The 22,110-nt window shown below is 40.8% G+C and overlaps 1 protein-coding gene across 3 annotated transcripts; it reads left to right on the forward strand.

The window, feature by feature from the left end:
• The first annotated feature begins 17,710 nt into the window (after positions 1–17,710).
• Positions 17,711–21,680, forward strand: LOC113434428 (uncharacterized). Of its 3 annotated transcripts, none has more exons than XM_026697606.2 (3): positions 17,711–17,806; positions 19,345–20,162; positions 20,445–21,680. In XM_026697606.2, the coding sequence occupies exons 2-3, from the start codon at positions 19,364–19,366 to the stop codon at positions 21,038–21,040; spliced, it is 1,395 nt and encodes a 464-aa protein (XP_026553391.1). In that variant the 5' UTR covers positions 17,711–17,806; positions 19,345–19,363; the 3' UTR covers positions 21,041–21,680. The 3 variants fall into 3 exon arrangements, with proteins under 3 accessions (XP_026553391.1, XP_087785216.1, XP_087785215.1); XM_087929090.1 differs by lacking the exon at positions 17,711–17,806 and adding an exon at positions 17,866–18,404; XM_087929089.1 differs by lacking the exon at positions 17,711–17,806 and having other exon boundaries at positions 18,413–20,162.
• The last annotated feature ends 430 nt before the right edge of the window (positions 21,681–22,110 follow it).

Here is a 22,110-nt window from a genome sequence, read left to right on the forward strand (position 1 = left end):
GGCAGCAAAAAACCAGTCAAAGGGAGAACAGGCCAACCCCCAATCTACCTCCACGGCCTCAGCCCATTTGTCTAAGCTGTGGGGGAAACCACCACAGGGCATCCTGCAAGTTCAGGAATGCCATTTGTCTAAAATGCCAGAGGAAGGGTCATTTAGCCAGGATCTGTCAAGCAGGAAATACTTTTAGCCAAAAGCCTCAGACAACTCAACATTTCCAAAAACAAGTTGAAGACTGTTCTACTTGCTATCAAGCCAAACTGACTAACAAAGGCTCTAACAAAATCAGTGTTTTTGTTTCTACAGAAGGGAAACCTTGCAGGATGGAGGTTGACACAGGCTCAGCACTGTCCATCATCTCATGGAGCACCTTGAAACAACTACTTCCCAGAATGGCTAAGAAGAAGCTTCACGGCTGCCAGTTAACCCTATGTGACTACCAAGGCAGAACCATCCCAGTCATTGGAAAAGGCAAGTTTTTGTTCAATTTCAAAATGTTAAAGGTCACTTGCCTTTAGTGGTAGTGGATGGTGCCCTCCCTAGCCTGTTGGGCTTAGACTGGTTCCCTGCCCTTGGTCTCCATATAAGCGGAATCCACTCTATTACAAATGCTGGGCACCTTGTTTAATGACTATGCTGATGTGTTCAGCGAGGGGCTGGGCTTTCTGTTATTCAGGAACCCCAATATCTTTCAACTTGGACCCCCAGGCAGTACCAATCCATTTAAAGCCTCGAAGGGTACCTTTTGCAATCCACCCCAAATTAGACATGGAGCTTGACAAATTAATTAAACAGGGTGTATTAGAGTCTGTGGACTTTGCAAAATGGGAAAGCCCAATAGTGACACCCCTGAAGAAAGATGGTAGCATAAGAATCTGCACAGATTACAAGACATCATTGAATAAATATTTACAAATCAGCACTTATCCAGTCCCTGTTATCCAGCACCTACTACATTCTTTTGAGCCAGGAACCATTTTCGTGAAATTAGACATGTCACAGGCCTAGCAACAGTTTCCTGTTGATGACACAGCCTCCGAACTACAAACTATTGTAACGCATAGGGGCGCGTTTAAATGTAGGCATCTCCAATTTGGCGTAAGTGTGGCCCCAGGGATTTTCCAATCTTTAATGGAAAGACTTCTTCAAGGATTACCAGGTGTAATTCTGTATTTTGACGACATTTTAATATCTGCCCTGACAAGTCTCAATTACTGCAAAGAGTCAGAGGAGTCCTCGATCATTTCAGGAAGCATGGTCTTAAGTTAAAAAAGAGAAGTGCACTATTGCCACCCCACAGGTAGAATTTTTGGGATACAGAATTGACACCTCTGGTATTCACCCAATCAAATCCAAAGTAAGGGCTATTCACGAGGCACCCACACCAACTAACAAAACTGAGCTCCAGGACTTTTTAGGACTTCTTAACTTTTACGCTTCATTTTTGCCACATAAAGCTTCGGTTGCAGAGCCTCTGCACAGACTCTTGGATAAGCAATCCCCCTGGCACTGGGGACCTAAGGAAGCCCATGCTTTCCATGCAGTCAAATCATTGCTCACATCCGATGCTGTTCTGATCCAATTTAATGAGCATTTACCTTTAGTTTTAGTAGCAGATGCTTCTCCTTTTGGCATAGGTGCTGTTTTAACTCATAGATTGCCTAATGGTTCTGAGGCACCCATTGCCTTTTTCTCCAGAACTTTTTCCCCAGCTGAGCGCAACTCCAGCCAAATTGACAAGAAGGCTTTGGCTGCAGTTGCTTCTGTCAAAAAATTCCATAAGATTCTATATGGACACTATTTCAAGTTGGTTACAGATCACAAGCCTCTGTTAGGCCTTCTGTCAGGCGATAGACAAACTCCTCAGATTTTGTCTCCAAGGATGACCAGGTGGACTTTATTTCTGGCTGCCTAGTCCTATACACTGGTTCATCGAGCTGGCAAGAGTCTTTGCCACGCTGATGCTCTTAGTCGCTGCCCCCTGCCTGTTCTTGTGGAGGATCCTACACCAACTAATGCTGTGATCCTGATCAACTATCTCAAACTTCCCATCACCGCTCTTGATATCGCTGCCCACTCTGCCAGGGACAAGTTAATCACCCAAGTCCTTGACTGGGTGGGAAGGGGATGGCCTGCAATTCCTTATGTCCCCAAATTCGTGCCTTTCAAAACTCGCCAGCAAGAACTGTCTTCTTTGCAAGGCTGTTTACTTTGGGAAACTAGGTTAGTTATCCCTTCCAAGTTGCAAGCCTCAGTTTTAAAGGTCCTGCATGAAGGGCATCCCGGCATTGTCAGAATGAAAGCCCTAGCTCGCAGTTATATATGGTGGCCGGGCATGGATGCTCAGATTACAAGTTGGGTGAATGCTTGACAGCCATGCCAAGTTACCAGACCTGCTCCACCCAGATCCACTCCAGGCAGGTGGGAAGATTCTGGGACCCTTTGGTCCTGGGTGCATATTGATCTGGCTGGCCCATTTCATGGGCGTACATTCCTGGTAATGGTTGATTCTTTTTCTAAATGGGTAGAGCTGACCTTGATGACCACCACAACTTCAGAAGCCATCACTAAGGCTCTATCAAAGATATTCGCTACCCATGGCCTCCCTGACACTATCATGTCTGATAACAACCCCCCAGTTTACTTCCTGTGAGTTTGAGGTCTTCCTAGCTAACCTGGGAATCAGGCACGCACTTACAGCTCCTTTCCATCCTGCCAGTAATGACCTGGCTGAAAGAGCAATCAGATCTCCTAAGGAGGTCCTGGAAAGGCTTGGGCCCATAGATTGGCACTCTAGGCTTACTAAGTATCTTCTAACCCAGCACATGACTCCCTGTGCCACCACTGATTGGTCCCCGGCTGAACTTCTCATGGGTAGACATCTGAGGACTACTTTAGACAGACTCCATCCATATTATGCCCCAGTCACACCCCTAGGATCAAATAGCCAGGCAAGGGAGTTCACTGAAAATGACCAGGTCTATGCCCGGAATTATGCAGGACACCCTTTGTGGATGCCTGGGTAGATTGTGGCGGTAACTGGTCCTAAGTCTTACAGGGTCCAACTGCAAGATGAGCACATTTGGCGCCACCATATTGATCAACTTAGAAGGCATTGGAGTTCATCTGCAGATGGCCCTCAAGACGTTCCTGCGACAGAGAAACTGCTGACGCCCAAAGAAACTTCCCGCAAATCTGACAGGAATGCAAGCCTACCTGAGCAGCCATCTGTCCCTCACCCAGAGATGCCTGAAGCCAAGACGCCAGCTTTGTCGGCACCAGAAGTTGCCCAACAAGCAGAAAAGTTCCTTCCAGCAGCAGCTTCATCAGAACCTAGAAGATCTGGCCACCTGCGCAAGTGCCCAAGTTATCTGAAGGACTATGCATGCTCCGTTCTGGGGGAAAGGAGTGTGGTGTTCAGAAAAGACTGAGCTGAAATCTTCACTCCAGTCTGTGTTTCCAGCGGGAACATGGACCATTCCTATTGGTTGATGCTGTTTGACAGCCGGCTATAAAAGGGAGCTGTCAAACGGCATCAGCTGTTGTCCTCCAGCTGGCTGCCTTGTTAGCGTGGCAGCCGCGGCAACCCTTTATTGTTACAATAAAGTAAAAGCTGAAGTTCACTCCGTGTTCACCTGAGGTTATTCCGCTGCTCTACAAACAATCATCACACAGCAGTCACAAATGAGCTTATTCACCACTATCCATAGCTCAAGTTCATCGGTTTTGTTGACAAAGGATCTAGCAATGGTTAGAAAAATATTTGGTAATGCTGGTCTGTGAGGCTGCTTCCATAACGGAGCTAGCAAACCAGCTCTGCATCCCCACTCCTGCTTCGTCTCTCTTCACTGTTGACACTGCCTCCCAGGCCCAACAACAATCCATGGAGAACCTGGCAGTCTTGCTACATCACTCGATATATTATGAGATGAAGTCACTGGTAATATCTAGTCAACTAGAAAATCCAATCTTTAGTAACTCCCCGTGGGTATAGACAAGTTTTTTTCCACTCACTCCATTATAACATCAGGAGCTCAAAGCCGCAGTATTTATGTGTGCCACCATCTCATATGGAACTTTCAACAGAATGAAACCACCAAACAACTTACAGGACTACCTCATGAGTTAATATCATCTTTAAGATTATTGCACTAGTTACCAGTAAGCTTCTGGGTTCAATCAAATTGCTGATTATCGTTATTATAAGGCCTTATATAGTATGACACCAGGACACATCAGGCAGTGCCTTGCGAAAATTGACGCAGTTGATCGCCAACCTTTTGGACCACCAAACTCATAATTTTAAATCCCTCAGACCAGAGACCCTGGGAAAATCCAAAAAAAACTCTGCAGGAAAATTCCCCATCCCATTTTCTTACTGATTGATCATTCTTTATTTGGGATCGCAGGATACCATCTCCAGCTCCGTTCTCAGGGGGAGAGAGAGAGAGAGAGACTTTTGGCTTCATGCAAGGAAAGCAGTAGAAGCAGCAGAAGTCTTTTTTTCTCTCCCCCAAACTCCACCAGAAATGAGTCTTTGTGAGACTTGCCACACTGGCACAGCCTCTCAGAGCAGGACACTTTGCAGGGTCTTAAAGACTCATTTTTGGCAGTTTGGGGGAGAGAAAGAAAGCCTTTTGCTGCTTTCCTTGAGTGCAGCCAAAAGCAGAAGAAAGAAGCAGAAAGCCCGGTGGCCAGGCAAGGTGTGTGGGGTGCATGGGGCAAGTTCCCCTCTCCACCCTTTCCCCCTCCTCTCACTACCTGGTGTTGTTTGCAATGCAAGCAACGCAAGCCTTGTGTTCCCATGGGCCATGTAGGCAGCGCAGCCTTGTGTTCCCGCACAGCTTGGATTGATTGCTTTGGGGGGTGACATTTCTCTGTGGACCACCAAAACTTTCTTGTGGACCACCAGTGGTCCCCGGCCCCCTGGTTGATGACCACTGGTTTAGAACATCCTCTCCCAGATGAATATTTAGCTCCTTCATCCCTTGCCTTTTGCAAACTATTTAAGACTGCTTTTTTCCAGAACTGTTATGGTTTGGAATGATTTTTTTTTTTAATTTTGATGTGATGGAATTTTATTCTTTGCTGTAAACTATTCAGAAATTTCATGAAATGGAACGGGTAGGATGATGAAGAGATAGGGGGAGGGGATGACAGGAGAGGAGAAGAGGAGGTAAGGAGGAGAAGTGGAGGAGAGGAGGGAGGGAAGGAGAGGGCAGGGGAGGGAGGGAGATAGAAAAAAAATAGCCAATAGTTTTGAAAAACATAATCTAGCATATTTTATTATGCAAAATTCCCACCCTCTAGTCTAGTCCATGGGTCAAATATAGTCCTTCAGGTGTTCCCTTTTCTCATTTAAGGCATAAGATGAATGGCTTCTATTTTTCAAAGTCTGATAATCTCTTCAAATCCCATCCTCTTGTGTTATTCCCTGGTTCATCCTGCAAACAGAGAAAGATAGATCTTTAAATCAGCTGCAGAGGTAGGACTATTTGTTATTCTGAACCTGACAAAGGAAGCCCTCTTCCAAGATAAGGCTGGATAAATTGACTCTATACAAAAAAATGGATTACCTTCCCTGCCCAAAAGGAATATGGAGCAGTCCCTTTGAACAAGATTGCTAAAATGCAATTGCCAGTAAGGTTTCCCCTTTGTGATGCCCTCACCCAGTGCTTCCTAAAACAGGACAAATTACCCAAAATTGGTTAAAAGTAATTTTTCTTTGGATAATAACACATGGACCCATTACCCATCACAACTGGGATATTTAAGTTGACTTAGAGATTGCCACATGTACTAAGATATATTCAAAAAATCTTCCAAAGTATTCCTGTTAAGACAAACATTAATGAAATTACCAAAGGTAATTTATTGAAATGACATAAAGATCATTCAATGATATTGTTTATATAATACAGGTAGTCCTTGAGTTACATTCAGCAACCACTTGAGGTTATGATGGCACTAAAGGAAGGGACTTATGACCAGTCCTCAAAGTTTGATCAGACTTCCTGATAAGCAGTTTTGGGTAATGCAGGAAAATATTTGGGAAGCCCTGCCTTAACCTCTTAAAGTATCAGACCACTTTAAGCATCAGGAGGAAAAATTCGATTCTCCAACTGTTTTCTAGAGCTGCCTTTTTGACATTACTAAATGTACAATTTCAGCCACTTCTCTGCAAAATATCATATGGAAAAAGTCTAATGTGCAACTGATGCAGCAATCTGTGCACACGAATCTGACCTGCCCTAGAGTGGCTTCAGCTCTGTTTATTCACTGAATATGATCAGCCCTTAAAGCATTTATCAGACTCTGCCACTTTGGTTTAAGAAGGAAAGCGATGCATTTTCTAAAGGTCTCTTAGAATAAATGCTAGGTTTTCATAGACAATTCACTTGGTTTTCTCCTTGATATGTTTACAGTATATTCTTCTTTACAAATGGAAGAAATATTTTTATTGAAGGAACACTGGGAAGAAAATTCTCAACCTAAAGTGGAACAATTTAAGAGAAATTGCATTTTTATTTTACCGAATGTACAAACCAACCCATATTTTATATCAGAGGTATACTCTAATGTGTTACACTGCGCTTCCAGAATATATTTATAAAGCAGGGTTAATAAATCTTTGAGTTTAGAACTATTATGCACTTCCAAAGACCCCTTTTGTCAGGGGTGGGATTCAAATTTCTTAACAACCAGTTCTGTAGGCATGGCCTAATTTGTGGATGTCGCTTGGTGGTCATGTGACTGGCTGGGCGTGACTTGTGTGTAAATATTGTAAATATACATGTAAAGATTGAATTTTTTATTTTTAAAAAAGAGCAACTTTTACCCAAAATCAGGCAAAGCAGGCAGGCAGATTGAGCTGCTTGCAGAATCACAGCTTCACTCCAAGATCTACCTTTTTGCAATCTGCTTCCTGAATCTGCACTGAAAAATAGAAGCTTCAGTCCTAAGGAAGGTTCATCTCTGCTTTCAGGCCACTTCTCCCTCCCCCAGCCCCCTGAATACCACCCTTGACTGGGTCTCAGGGAAACCTCCTGGGTGGGTTGGGTGGGGAGGGGAGGGGCCAGCCAGTGGTGTGATTTGCCGGTTCTCCGAACTGCGCAGAATCGTAACAACCGGTTCTATAGAACTGGTCGGAACTGGTAGAATCCCACCCCTGCCTTTTGTGTGCCTCCCTTCCATATAATTGATACTTCACTAATGTTTGCTTCCCTTTCCTAAATATCATTCCCACTGTCGATAATTCAGTGGCCATCAGTAACATTACATTGTCTTCTGTTATATCATTAGAAAATAATAGCCAAACATAAGCTTGGTGACAATGTGATCACAATTTCTCATACTGAAATGAGGAAACATCAGGTAAATCTTGGTTTATCAGTTCTCTGTGCCATTGCATTCAAAATCAGCCTTGTTCACCCACACCTTTATTTTATTTTTATTTTCTTTAATTTGCTTGGAAGAAAAAGGATAATTTTCCTAGTTATAGAACCTGGAGAACATCAAAAGATAAATTATCTTATCCATTTCTATACTATTTAATTCCCTGTCTTCATCAATTTCCTGTCTTCATCATTACGATTTTATTCATTGTGCAGTATATTTAACAAGATAAGCTATGTTATATAAACAAATATTAAATCAAGCCCAGAGAGAGAGAGAGACCTCATTTTTATGTTCATGATCATACAGTTAAATTATTTGGTATTGGTTTTAGTATGAACAATAAACCCTTTAACCTGACAAGCACCACCTCTATTACATGATGCTTTTATTACTAGGTATCTAATATTAGTACACAATAAGGAAAACAATATCTACTTAAACTAGATGATTTCCAGATATTTTAGAATAGTATTTTTCCAAATGGGCTAGGAGCTCTGAAAATAACGTAACTGTCAGGATTCCAGCATCACCCCCATTTAAATCATGAGTCTCGAGCCAAACTTCCAAAACTTAAAAAGGATTTATTGAGAGTTAAACTGTCTGGCACTGCCTGTGTGTAGCTGACTCTGAGACACATAATTCATTGACACCCTTGACCCTGGTTTTCCCCCACCCCTTGGGTGTATCGTAATTCATATTCTCCAATGGGACACATCCATAGCATCATCAAGAGTCATCAGTCATGCTCTTCAATAAGAATTTTGCATGGCAGAAACTTCAGTCACCTAGTTACTATCTTTGAAATCATTTATGGAATGTAGTTTTGGTTTGCAAGCTGTTGCACTGCTTCCCCGTCCCTTTCTGTTGGCAACACTGAAAAGACCATAGAAATATTTTATGAGTTGACAGTAACACATGTTTCTCAACCTTAGCAACTTTAAGAGGTCTGGACTTCAACTCCCAGAATTCCCCAGCCAGCACAACAGGAACCACCTGCAGTGCTTCTGGGAGCTACCACTGGACTTTATACCAAAGGTTGTTAAGCTTTTAGATATATTAATTTTAAAATGGCATTGCTGATAATTATTGGGTAGATTAGAAATATAATAAATAAATAGCTATGATAGCTTTATTCAAGTATCTTTAATTTTGACTGATTATGTGCCATCGAGACAGTGTCAACTCTTGTAATCACATATATTTTCTCCAGGACAATCTGTCCTTAACTTGGTCCTTCAGGTGTTCCAAAATGTACTCAACACTGCTGTCATCTAGTCACTCCAACTTGCTTTTGGTTGTTCTCAATTACACTTTCCTTCCAAATTCCCCATTGATACAGACTTCTCCATACAGCTAAGCCTTCACATACAATTCCAAAGTATGGTAATTTGAGCCTGGTCACCAACTCAAAACTTTCAGTTGAAGTATTTGATGATACATTTGTTTGTTCTTAGCTCTCCATGGTGTACTCAGGACCAAAGTTCTAACACCAAAGCTCAAAAGCATCAATTCTGCTTCTTCAAAGTCCAATTTTCACATCCACCGAGTGTCAAAAGGAAAACCACTGCTTGCACTATTCTGTTCTTTGTAGGTCTAGATGCATACCAGCTTCTGAGAATCTTCTCCAAAGCTTTTATTGCTACTCTACAAAGTCTAGCCTGCAGCATATTTCTTGACTACTGATTTCTTTCCTTTTGATACTCAACCAAAAAAGGAAAAAAAATTCTACCACTTCAGTATCTTCACTCTCAATTCTAAGCCTGGTTGCTGTACCTGTTATCATTAGTGCTTTATATTTAATCTTACTTCTATTTTTTCATTATACTCCTTCATTTTCATTATTAGAGGTTGCAGATCATTTACATTTTCAGCCAACAGTCATCTGATAGAGCAACTATGGCATCAACATAGTTCAGATTATTGATGTGTCTTCCTCCAATTTTAAAATTTGCAAAATATTGTTTTTCTGTGATGTGGTAGAAAGACTCACATTTCCTGTTTAATGTATATATGGTGTAGTGATTTGGACATTTTTTTTCTCATTAAATTAAAAGGCTTTAGCTTCGATGGGAAATCATATTTAACATGGTAGAATTTCCAAACTTTTAGAAAATGCTATATTTTCTCTTAGACTTAGAATTCTGCTGTTTTTTAAAATACATTTTAATATAATCTCCTGCTCTCAAAGGGACTATAATGGAATTGATATGTTTAATTTAAATTATGACAGCAATAGCAATGGCACTTAGACTTATATACCACTTCACAGTGCTTTAAGCAGTTTACAGAGTCAGCATATTGTCCGCAACAATCTGGGTCCTCATTTTACCAACTTCAGGAGGATGGGAGGCTGAGTCAACCTTGAGCAGAGGAGAATTGAACTGCTGGTAGCCGGCAGTCAGCAGAAGTAGCCTGCAGTACTGCATTCTAACCACTGCGCCATAATGGCTCACATGATGCTAACTTGGGGGTGCAAAGGTATCTTTGAAAAATAACATATTTATGTATGCAAGTGTGGTAGAGTATTAGCAAGAAAAACTTTTCCATTCTTATAGCAAACAGGGTTTTTTAAATTAAAAAAGTAACCACGTCTACTGAAAATGGTGTCCCTTCATCTATATCTGTTGTGGCCTGCCAGAGGCCAGTGGAGCTGGCAGCAGATTCGGACAGTAAGGAGGTAGGGGAGGAACATGGGCCAGCCCTGGAGTCTGGGGCAGTCTCTGACTCTGCATGAGAAGCAGAGATGGGGCCAGGGGCATCTGACGGTTATCAGCTGTCTTCGGAGTCAGACATCAGTGAGGCAGAAGATCAACTGAAGCCTGTTCCCAGTGTGCGCATGCACAGAGCTGCAAGAAGAAGGGAACAGCTAAGGAACAAGGGTCAACTTGGGAGTAAAGCCACAGGTGGATGGTGAATGGCCCCTCCCAGAGGGAATAAAAGAGGAGCGAAAGGGGAGTGGGGTTTTGCAGGAGACAATTAGTTCATTTGGGTGAAGATCTGTTCCTGCATTCTTGCCAAGTATTGTCTGCTTCAGTATGGCATCCGAAAGATATTGGCCTGGCAACTCTCCAATCTTGATAAAGGTCTGTAATTGTGAAATATCTTAAAAGACTGTTAGCCAGGATTTTGCTGGAGAGGAATTCACTGTAAACTAAATAAAAGGGGTTTCTCAGGACAAGGAGTCGGCTTTGTGCTGTTGTGGAAGCTAGATCAGAAAAAATATCCCCCAATCACATGTCATAGTCTAGCACTCTTTGAAAGTCTGTTCTGACTAATCCTACAGATAGTTAATTGCAGAACTTTAATGTGCATAGACATATTTGTAAAGTATAAGTTTTTCATATTACACAAATGTTACTTTATATATTATTTATTTATTTATTTTGTGGCATTTTTATTGTGTGAATGTTTTGTTTTATAATTTTAGAACTGTAAGCCAGCCAGAGTCACTTGGTTGAGTTGGGCAGCTATAGAAAATGAATGAATGAATGAATGAATGAATGAATGAATGAATGAATGAATGAATGAATGACTACCTCCTAAACCACGGCACCTAAACAACCTGAGTGGTCAGTTGCTTGATTTCCAGAACCTTGCCCCCACCCTACATCCTCAATTCTTTATTGTCTGGGCTTTAACTACTGAAGGAGATCATGAAGAAGAAAAGTGACTTTATACATCTCTAGCTCCTTCTCCTCAAATGAATTCCCTGAATACTTGCCGTGAGACATCTGCATTAGTTGTCAGTGTATTTCAAAGTTTGCTTCAAGGTGTTATTTCTGACTAATATAGTCCTAACTGAATTTAACACAAAGATTTCAGCAATATATTTTGACCTTCTGTAATCTGGTTTCTTCAAATGTTATGGAATACTATTACTCCTAGAATTGCCAGCTTGCATAAAGATCAATACAATTGGGGGACTCTGACAACTCATGTTCATTTGTCATGTCTCAATATGCCATCTTATCTAGTTTAATTTGAGTCAATCATAACTCTAGGACATGTTTTAAAATCTGGAGAGGTTTTCTTCAATTTGGATCCCTCCAAATGTATTATGACTAAGGCTTCCTAGGTATTTCCAGAAGCCGTGGTAGCCTAGTGGTTAGAATGCAGTATTGCAGGCTAACTCTGCCCACTCCAGGAGTTCGATCCTGCCTGGCTCATTGTTGACTCAGCCTTCCATCTTTCTGAGGTCGGTAAAATGAGAACCCAGATTGTTGGGACAACATGCTAACTCTGTACATTGCTTAGAGCAGCAGCCTCCAACCTTTTGGGCACCAGGGACCAGTTCTATGGAGAGAAGTGTTTCTGTGGACCAGAGGGGTTGTGATTTCATGTGCTGCCTACATACTGCAGATGGGTTTTCTTTGTTTTTCATGGATTGGGGGTTGGGGATCCCTGGCTTAAAGAGTGTTATAAAATACTATGAAGCAGTATATAAGTCCAGGTGCTATTGCTATTATGACCATAGGTTGGCATGGAATTCTCTGAGGTATAGTCCCAAAACATCTGGAGAGCATCAAAATGGAGAAGGCTACTCTCTGGAGCATGTAAATAGTGATTTTAAGTGCTTAATTTATATACCGCATTTCAGAGAACTTCAGTGCAAGGCTGTTTTGATGTACAATTAATTACCAGTGCAATTTTTTTTCAAGATGACTTGCATCCCAGCATTTCACTTTTTAATATCTTAAGAATTGGTTCCAATTTCATTATGGAACAAAATGGAACACTTGCTTTGTATGGTGAGTTTTAAGAATTAAGATTTCCATATCTCTAAAATGTCTCTTTACAAAAAAAAGTAAGTTATGCTGACATTTTTATTTATGTTTCAGAACAAAAGTTTAGTTGGCTATAGTGTGGGAAAATAAGATATTATTCATGGAGTATAGATTAAGATTTCACTTTAAAATATATATTAACATTATTTTTCAAATGTATGTAATATGTATGCTATATAGCAATGGCTCTCAATTTATGCTCAGCAAACTCTGCGGGAAGGGATGTTGTCACGGGGGTACACAAAGACTTGAAAAAATGTTATGATTTAAATCTTCAGTTAAGTCTTCGAGATCCGTGGCCATGGTCTGTGGCCACAAAAGGGGTCCATGGGGAAGAAAAAGTTGAGAACCACTGCTATACAGCATACATTTACATCCAAACATCTAAATCAATACAGTACGATGAATTTCTTAGCATAAATAAATAAATAAAATTGGTACATATTTACATGTGGGGGAAAAGGCAGTATTTCTGAAAAAAGTACCACAGTGATCTTAAATGATTTAGGCAAATTACAACTAGTATCATTTTAAAGAAGTATTATTTTATGTGAGCTTCTTAACATTTTTATAAACATTGCATTCATTTTTAAAAACATTCTGCCTAATAAATAGGGAAGATTTTTTAATCTATTTATCTTTTTTAATCAATTAAGTTTTGCTTCTCCGAATATGAATATATTCATCTCCAAATATGAATATATATGCAAACTATTACTCTATAAGCGGAAATTGGAAGATATCCATTTATCTGTTTTCCACCCTTCCTCAAATATCTCATAGATTTTCATCCCTTCTTGCTAGAGATAAACATTTGCAGCCGGAAATCTTTAACAATGGGGAAATGTGCACATATCTTTAGCCCAAGTTACATATACTGTAGTTCCAGCTTATACAATTTACACACATGGACTTAATGGCCTAACACCAGCAATACTGAATAATAGCAATAGCAATAACCATTAGACTTATATACAATTTCACAGTGCTTTACAGCCCTCTCTCAGTGGTTTACAGAGTCAACATATTGCCTCCAATAATCTGAGTCCTCATTTTACCTACCTTGGAAGGAGGGAAGGCTGAGCCAACCTTGAGCCGGTGAAGATCAAACTCTATTAATCAGCAGAATTAGCCTGCAATACTGCATCCAACCACTGTGCCACTCCATTACTACAATAGCATTAATACAAATAAAATTAAACTTCCAGATATTCACAAGCAATTGAAGCCTCATGCCACTCATTACTACCAATGGAGTCAAGGATTGTTAATGCATTTGGGCACCCACATTCAACATACTATTGCTAATAACATTTAAAAAGGAAATGATGAATTCAACAACATGGATAATTACATCACATATCTGTGAATTCTCTGAACATTTGTGGTGCAATGGCCCACAAAAGGCTTAAATATTAAGATTATATTTTAAAATATATTTTATTTCTTACTACTGTTTGCACAGCATATTTAATATACCTGTTCTGTCCTAGGCTTCTCCAAAAAGCACTAAGCAGACTCTTTGTCCTGACCAAACACCTTTTATTAAATGAATGTGAATTTCTTGCATTCACACTCAGCCAATGGCCTGGCAAACAGTCTTTCAAGGGTATAATTAGGAGCTCAAACCTTATCTGGAAAGCTGCCTGGTAAATATTTCCAAACACAGTGCTTACAGGAAGGGCTTAGCACAGAGTCTCTAGGATACACAAACAGATCTTCACAATGATTGAACGAACAAATTGTTTCCTACAAAAGCCCCCTCCTCTTTTGATTCTCTTTTAATCCTTATGGAAGGGGCTATTCATTGTCCACCTGTGGCCTTACTCCCACGTCAACCCTGAGTTCGTAATTGTTCTTTCCTTTTGGCAGCTCTGTGCATGTGCAGGCTGGGAACCGGTTCCAGCTGCTCCCTCACCTCACAGCTGTCCAAGCCCAAAGACAGCTGATGACTGCCAGCCTGCCCTGGTCCCATCTCTGCCTCTGATGCAGATCCCTCATCCGAGTCTTCCTCAGCCTCCAGGACTGGCTCAGGTTCCCCCCCAATCCCCTCACTGTCTGACTCTGCTGTCAGCCTCTGACCAGCCAACCTTTGCTTTGCAATAGATGCTTCATTACTTACAGATCCCATGTGACCTAAGCATTAGCAAACACACTAGTTTTTATATGTAAAAGTTTGATGAAATATTCTGAAGACACCAAAAGTCTCCTGTCACCAAACAAAACCCTTTTACAGGGGCTTCTGATAACAGCCAAAAGAAGAGGCCATGCATCAGGTTCTCATGGATCAGAATGGAGACTTAAAGATACAACAAATGCCAAAAAACCATGCCTCTCATAACCTGTCAACATCTCAAAATGCAATTATTAAGTTTCCTTGCTAAGTCAATTGAAATATAAGCATACCTCAGAGATATTGCAGATTCAGTTCCAGATTCTTGCAATAGATATTGAAATAAAGTGAATCACACAAATTTTTTGTTTTCTAGAGTATATAAATGTTTATGTTTATGTTTATGTTATACTGTACTCTATTAAATATGCAATAGCATTATGTCTTAGAAAATGTATATTCCTTAATTAAAAATACTTTATTGCTAAAAATGGTAATCATCATCTGTATCTTTAGCCAGTTGTAACATTTGTCTGACCAATTAAAGACAACAATCAGTGGTTGTTTTTCCCTTTCACCTTATGGAAGGGAAACACCACTAGAAGTATATATCATATACTATCCTTCCCTTATTCTCCATTAAAGATGTTAAGGGCAGCAGTGATATGGCACTAGAATGAACCCAGAGCGGGGCAATTTATGTCTGCATAATTCTCTGCTAACTCAAGGACTGAGGGTCAATGAATGGTAATGTAATAATGTATCATTGTATTGAAATATCTTTTTTTTCCCCTTCCGTTTAGCAGTGCCTGAAAAGTTGCTGCAGTTTTCTTGGCAAGATTTCAGAAGTTGTTTGCCATTGCCTCCTCCCAGGGGTGAGCTTCCAATTTTTTAGCAAGGGGCTCTCTGCCCTAATGACTGGCTGGGTGGGCATGGCGAGGTGGTCATGTGATTGGGTGGGTGTGGCCAACTTGACACTGTTTCTCTGCCCTAATTACCTAAAAAAAAGATATATACGAAAAACTTGTTTATTATTTTGTGCAGTTAATACTTAAATAAAAGACTCAATAAAACCAGGCTTAATAGCAGTGGCTATGAGAGGGATCTTAGAGTCTTAGTGGAGTTTCTGGTGAGTTACATGATTCTTATTATTTGGGAATTAATCCCCTCAGAGGCAAGTGCTGAGTAGATTGTTTAACTAGCTTGCAACACTTTTATGAGGTGTGAAATGCTCTTGGCTGAATGCCCAGAAGTTCAGTTAAGCCTATTAAGAACTTTCCCTTGCTGCTTCTCTTTTTGAGGCTATTGGGGGCTCTCTGAGCCCTGCAAAATCTTAGCTGGGGGCTCTCCAGATGTCACCAGATGTCTTTGAGTCTTAGGCAGGACTAGAATTCATTCTTCCAGTTTCTAGCAAACTGGCTCTCCACTAAAAAGATATATTGTACTGAGAAGATGAAGGAAAAGATATTTAAAATTAAAAATCTGGAAAAGCCCATAAACTACAGTCAATCTTTATTTGCCTGGTCCTCTCCTTTTTCTTTCATTAAGTGGTACTCCAGGTCATTTTTAATTTTTTGAGTGCACATTTGTATTAAACTAGGAAGGGAAAAAGGAAAGGGGCATCTTTATTTGCAGTACCCCTTCTAAAGAATATGGTTGTGTTCACATAAATGACAAGAGGCTGAGATCACACAAAAATCTTTTTTGGCTTAAAACAGAAGCCCAATATACTCAAAGAAACCTTAGATTTCTTTTTTTTCCCCTCTTGCTCCAAGCCCAAATCTGTTAATTCCTTTTAGTGTACCTGGATCAGTTTTCTCAACATCTGGCTGGGGAATTCAGAGTGTTGCAGTTCACATATCTTAAAAGCTGTTGGGATTGACAAACATCCACAGAGAGAGAAGGGGAGGGAGGGAAGGAGAGGGAGAGGGAGAGGGATTTTGTATCAGCTTGACTCTTCTGTGCAAAACCCACTCAAGAAATGGAGAAGGGGGAGTCAAGCTATTCTCCAAAGCACCTGAGGGCAGGACAAGGAGCAATGGATGGAATCCAATCAAGGAGAGAAACAGCTTAGAACTCAGGAGAAATTTCCTGACAGTGAGAACAATTAATCAGTGGAACAACTTGCCACCAGAAGTTGTGAATGCTCCAACACTGGAAGTTTTTAAGAAGAGATTGGATAACCATTTGTCTGAAGTGGTATAGGATTTCCTGCCTAGGAAGGGGGTTGGACTAGAAGACCCTTCCAACTCTGTTATTCTATTCTATTCTGTTCTGTTCTATATAATGGTCACAACATGGGCACTGTGGCTTGAGTAAACCCTGCTTAAGCAAACCAGGAGTTAACTGATATCCAAGTCTGACATTTTATCCCAGAGAAGAAGGGGGAATAAGGGGCAACCTCATGTCGCTGGAGTGACAAGAGGATGGGACAAGCAATCCAGACCAGACCAGCATTCCGGGGACAACTGCAAGTGGACCTTCGCGCTTGGCCACTCCCTTAAAGTGGCCGGAGGTCTGGCGGTCACATGGGTCAAGGTTTATTTATTTATTTAGTATGTCAATTGCTTACAAGATAATAGGTATAAGTAAAAACATAGTTATGAATACATGGATACATATAAGAAATTTTTTTTAAAAATAAAAGAAACAGGGATGGTAGGCACAGAAACAGGGACAGGGGTGCTTATGCACGCCCACTACAGACCTCTTAGGAAAGGGGTGAGGTCAATAGTAAACAGTCTAAGGTTAAAGTTTTTTGGGTTTGGGGAAGAAACCACAGAGTCCGGTAGAGGATTTCAGATATTGACCACTCTGTTACTGAAGTCGTATTTTCTGCAATCAAGTTTGGTGCGATTAACCTTGAGTTTGTATCTATTGTTTGCTCTTGTATTGTTGTGGTTGAAGCTGAAGTATTCTTTGACAGGTAGGACATTGCAATGTATGGTGGATTTAACGCGAGCGCTGCCCGCTTGAAGACCTTTAAAGTTCAGCTCCCTTTCCGCGGGAATTTCTGTTTCTCCGCCAGGAATGCCTAACTTTGCAAAGTAAAAGAGAGAGACAGAGAGAGAGAGAGAGAGGAGGGAAGCTTTCTGTTATCTGTTTGAACCTCGCTTTCTGTTGCACTTTATTTTCCTTTTTTTGCAATAACCACTGCAAGCCTTAAAAACCCTCCATCTCGGGAGACCCGCTTGCAGCGACAGAGGATTTACCCTTCTGTCACCTGAGCCCGACCTGCCTATTTTCTTTCGCAATTTTATCTTTTGTAAGTGCCCCCCCCGCCTCCCTTCCTCGTTCTCCGTCCTTTGATTCGAAGGCCCGCCTGTCCGTCAGCAGTTTGACTTTTTGCCTTTCCCCACCTTCCTGATGATGGAGGGTTGGCGCCCCGCCTTCTTCCTCTGCTTTTGTCCTGCCTTTTGGAAGGAGGCTCCGATTGGGTCGATGACGTGCTTGTCCTGCCGCAGGTCCAATCGCAGCAGGCTTGCTTGCCAACGAGCGAGCCGGGAACTTGGAAGTAAGTGTGCGACCGTAAAGAAGGGGGAGCGCAGTAGCTTTTAGGGAGAGCCGGGGTGGAGGTTCGGGTGGTTCGTGGAAACGCGCCCTGGCTTTCATAGCTTTGGGAGAGCAGCCAGGATTGGCTCCGAAAGTGCGGGAGAGAATCACCAGGAGGACTTGCTGGGAATGGAGGGGATTGGGGAGAGGGCGGGTGTACCCCAGAGTTGATGTTTCTAAAATATATTTTCCAAACACGCTCAGGAACCCCAGATTTAATGGCCCCGTGGGACAGAGGAAAAGGCTTTGTCATCACGGACCCAGCCTGGGAAGCTAACGGTTATAGGCTGGGTGGTTTTATCAAGAGTGCCTGCCATCCTCTGCATCTCCTTCAGAAGCAGGGCTTTGAAAGGAAGAGATTTGGGTTCCTGATCCCTTTGCTTTTTGGATTTTTGCCATGCACGATTTGCAAACCTCCCAACTTCTACTTAAGGAAATTCCCATCTAGATTGGTGGGAACCAGCATGGAAGTAACCAGGGTTACCAAGGGAACTCAAATAATTGTAGACTAGCTTGCTGAAGCTTGTGTCAGCTCCATTCAACATAGTCCCTTTGACTAGGTAATGGGAAAATAACTGGGGAGCACCAGTTTATAGAAAAGCATATTGGACAAAAGCAGGTTTTTTTGTGTATGCATCTGCTTTCTGTCTGTCTATCTGTTTCATATTCATACACACCATCATGCCAAAGAGAGCAAAATAATTTGATACAACAGGCCTAATTCTTTTTTTAATGTATGGATGGAAAATTTGAGTCCCCAGCTCAAACTTTTAAAATGTAGAATTACTTGTGGATTGTTTATATTATATCAAGCCTCACATGCAGGCATTTAATTAGTTGTGTTTTGAGGCAGTTGTTTTTTCAGGGTTTATTATCTTGTTAATTATCTACATTAATTTATGTCCTTTTAAAATTCAGATACCTGCAGGCAAGGCTGGGTGAAGACAATGGTATGGTCATGTGGTGGATCTAATAACAGCTGAATCTAATAACTGAACTCAAACATTTACATGAAGATAAAATTGCAGTGATTGCAATGGCAGTCCTAAGCATATTGACTTGGAAGAATTACTTGATTTAAGAATAACTTTTGAATTATATACAATATCAAGGATAAATACTATGTGAATACAATTCTCTTATAAAGTCAAATTGCATTACTGTATTTCTCTTTCAGTTCAGGAAAGGGCTTCAGGCTTATTCATAGTTACTCCCAACTGTTGAATTGTATATTTTTAATGTGTGTAATTCTCTTTGGATTCAAGTAATGAATACGCTATAGAAGCTAACTCCATAGAGCACAAAATTATTCTTCTATTAAATGTGATGTGTATACTTTAAAAACAAATTCTGAGTGTGCATTTCTTTGAAAGCAGCATATTAAACATATAAAGTAGTATTGTGTTTATACAATTGGGCCTACCAAACAAGGAACCCCAGAATAATTGGTAAAATTTGTTGTATTTGTAGAATGTTAATGTTTGGCTTCCCTTTTGACAGCAAGGACATAAAGAAGAGAATGGCTGGTGACTATGATTTCTTAAAAAGTCTGCAGAATAACTTGCAAGAACTGAACCACCTCCGGGCAAAATACTTAACATCAAGGAAAAGTCTATCGTCTGTTGAGATTAAATCATTGTTTTGTGATCAGCAGCAATTGCCAGGGGAGAATATGAACATCCAGTCATTTGCTCCTAGGAAGAGTATTCGCCATCGTAATCCATATTGGCCTGATGAAGAAATACGGACCTTCATTGAGATCTGGGGTGATGACCAAGTCCAAGTCTCACTGGCCACCAACTTTCGCAATGAGGCACAGTATGAGTGGATCTCTGATAGGATGCGAGAATATGGCTATGACCGGGATATGAAGCAGTGTCGCTTGCGTGCCAAGGAGCTTCGGCGAGGATACAAGGCAATTGTTTGTGGAAATAACTCTTCTGTGAGCGGTCAACGTGCCTTGCCATTTTATGATTCCTTGAACAGTTTCCTGTGCATGCACAAAGGTCTTGTAGTGTCCAAAGTTTCTCTATCTATAGATAGGAGGAATCGTGAAGTCCAAAAACTGAGCTTGGAGCAAGAAAAAAGTGAAAAGCTAAGTGTTGTCTTGGTTTCTGATGATGATGAAGCATCCATCCCAGAACCTACAGATGACTCCAATGGCTATTTTCAAGATGCACAGATGGATTCTGAACCTGTAAATGCTCAGTCTCCATGTGAAGAATGGGAAGCGCATGGAGAAGATGGCCTTCTTGCGGGAGATGTGGCTTCACCTAGTTTCCCTAATACAAGAGGAGATGGTCATTCCATCAGTTCAGGTGAACATTAGGAGTTAGCACCAATTTCAGAAAGATGGCTAAATTAGGGGAAGCTGTGCTTATTTTTTTTAAAGTGGGTAGGGAAACATCATTTAACATTGCATCGAATTCACTGACCTAAGTGCACAAGCTTTGATAATGGCTTACTTATTGAAGTGTTTGCATCTGTTCAGAGGTTTTTTTTTTCCTAATTTGATTTGCCCCAAGATTAAATGTTACTGAATTCTAAATGTGGGTTGTGTTTGATCACTTGATGACTTCTGTTCCTTTCTTTCAATGTAGGCCCATCCGGCACTTTTTCCAGGGCATCCCTGGTTGATGCTGACAGAATAAGCAACAACCACTGGAATAGGAAACAGCGGAAACAAACTCAATCTACTTCAGACATAGTAGATGCCATTTCCCAAGTGGGTGACAGACTAGTACATGCTCTGTCTGATTTGCACTCAAAACATAGTGAAACCTCTGAACTTGCACGGAGTAGAGCATGCGATTCCCATAAGGAGGAATTTACCCTACTTGCCAATCATGTAAATCAGGCTGCTCAAAACGTGGACAAACTGATTGCTCTCATAGAGACGTCTACCAGGCGGATAGCAGATGCCATGGACAGACAGACAGTTGCCTTGGAGAATCTGGCACAGTTGTTTGCTGCAAGAGCACCATTAATTTCAGTGCCCTTGGCATCCCAGGAGCAGTCTGTGATGGTGTCTTCTCCCAGAATTTGTGTATCAGTCCCATCACCCTCAGCAGAATTATACAATAATGTGAACACTTTAACAGGAAATTGCACTTCTAATCAGAAAGCACAAGATTTGCCTGCTGAAGACTGTCAACCAGTGGCGAAGAAAATAAAAGCAGAAGACGACTTAATATAATTTGTTCAAAAATCCTCAAATGTTCTGTTCTTCTCTCATAAGATGAACAGTCGTCCTTATTCGTTCATTTTTCCAAAGACAGATGGGGGTGAAAATCAGGAAAATGAATGGTATAAGAAATATTATAGCTCATTTATTTTTTTAATAAAATTTGTAGCTAGAGCAATATATTTGTAGATGAATTTATGTATAGTTTGGAAGGATGAATGCTGCCCATTGTGATAAAATTGTATAGTTTATTGGCATTCCATTCTGTAGTTTGATTTCTGTTCTGCTTAAGTATGCAACAGGCTGCTGTCCTGTGCACACTTACTTGGGCATAAGATGTAAGTTTTATTTCAGATTGTGACTGTGGTCAGCATATTGGCTTTGGACCTAAAGAACATAGCACAGCCATGAACATATGATGATTTTTAGCAGATTCTACTGAGGCACATTTTTTTAAATCTCTAGATGGGTAATACAAATTGCTTACATCATTTAGTGATTAACCATTTTTAAAAAGTTGTAAATCATTATGCATATTTTCACTGGCATAGAAGATAAGAGTGTAGAACTCTGTGTGTGTGTGTTTGTGTGTGTTTGTGTGTGTTTGTGTGTATGTGATATAATCCTATTATTAAATCAATAAGATATGCTACTACTATTATGCTATTTTTCTCTCCCTAATTTCACTGAAGCCATGTGCCAGGTAAATCAATTGACAGCACAAAATTTTCTCCCTTTTTTTTACATGCAGTATAATTTTCAATATAATTGTGCTGCTTTTCCAAGATTGCAAGCCAAGCTCCTCAAAGTGATGTTCATGCCTCTTTGTACTTAGAAGCTGAAATTAAGCCAAATGCATTGGGAAAGGAAGCATAGGAAAATTCTCACTTAAAGCCACTTTACTATAATCCCACAAGTTCTGTGCGATTGAAATTCCTGTCCTGTTTTGAAGATGAGAAAACTCAGTCTCATTAAGTGTTGGACACCAGCTCCCATCAGCAGCAGCCACCACATGCTATGGCAGGTCTGTTGAGAGATACGTTCAAAAGCGTTTGAGGAACCAGCTAACTTTCTCACCTCTG

This window comes from Pseudonaja textilis, chromosome 3, assembly GCF_049901715.1.
Source record: "Pseudonaja textilis isolate UNSWEBS1 chromosome 3, rPseTex1.2, whole genome shotgun sequence".
NCBI classification, from domain to species: Eukaryota; Metazoa; Chordata; class Lepidosauria; order Squamata; family Elapidae; genus Pseudonaja; species Pseudonaja textilis.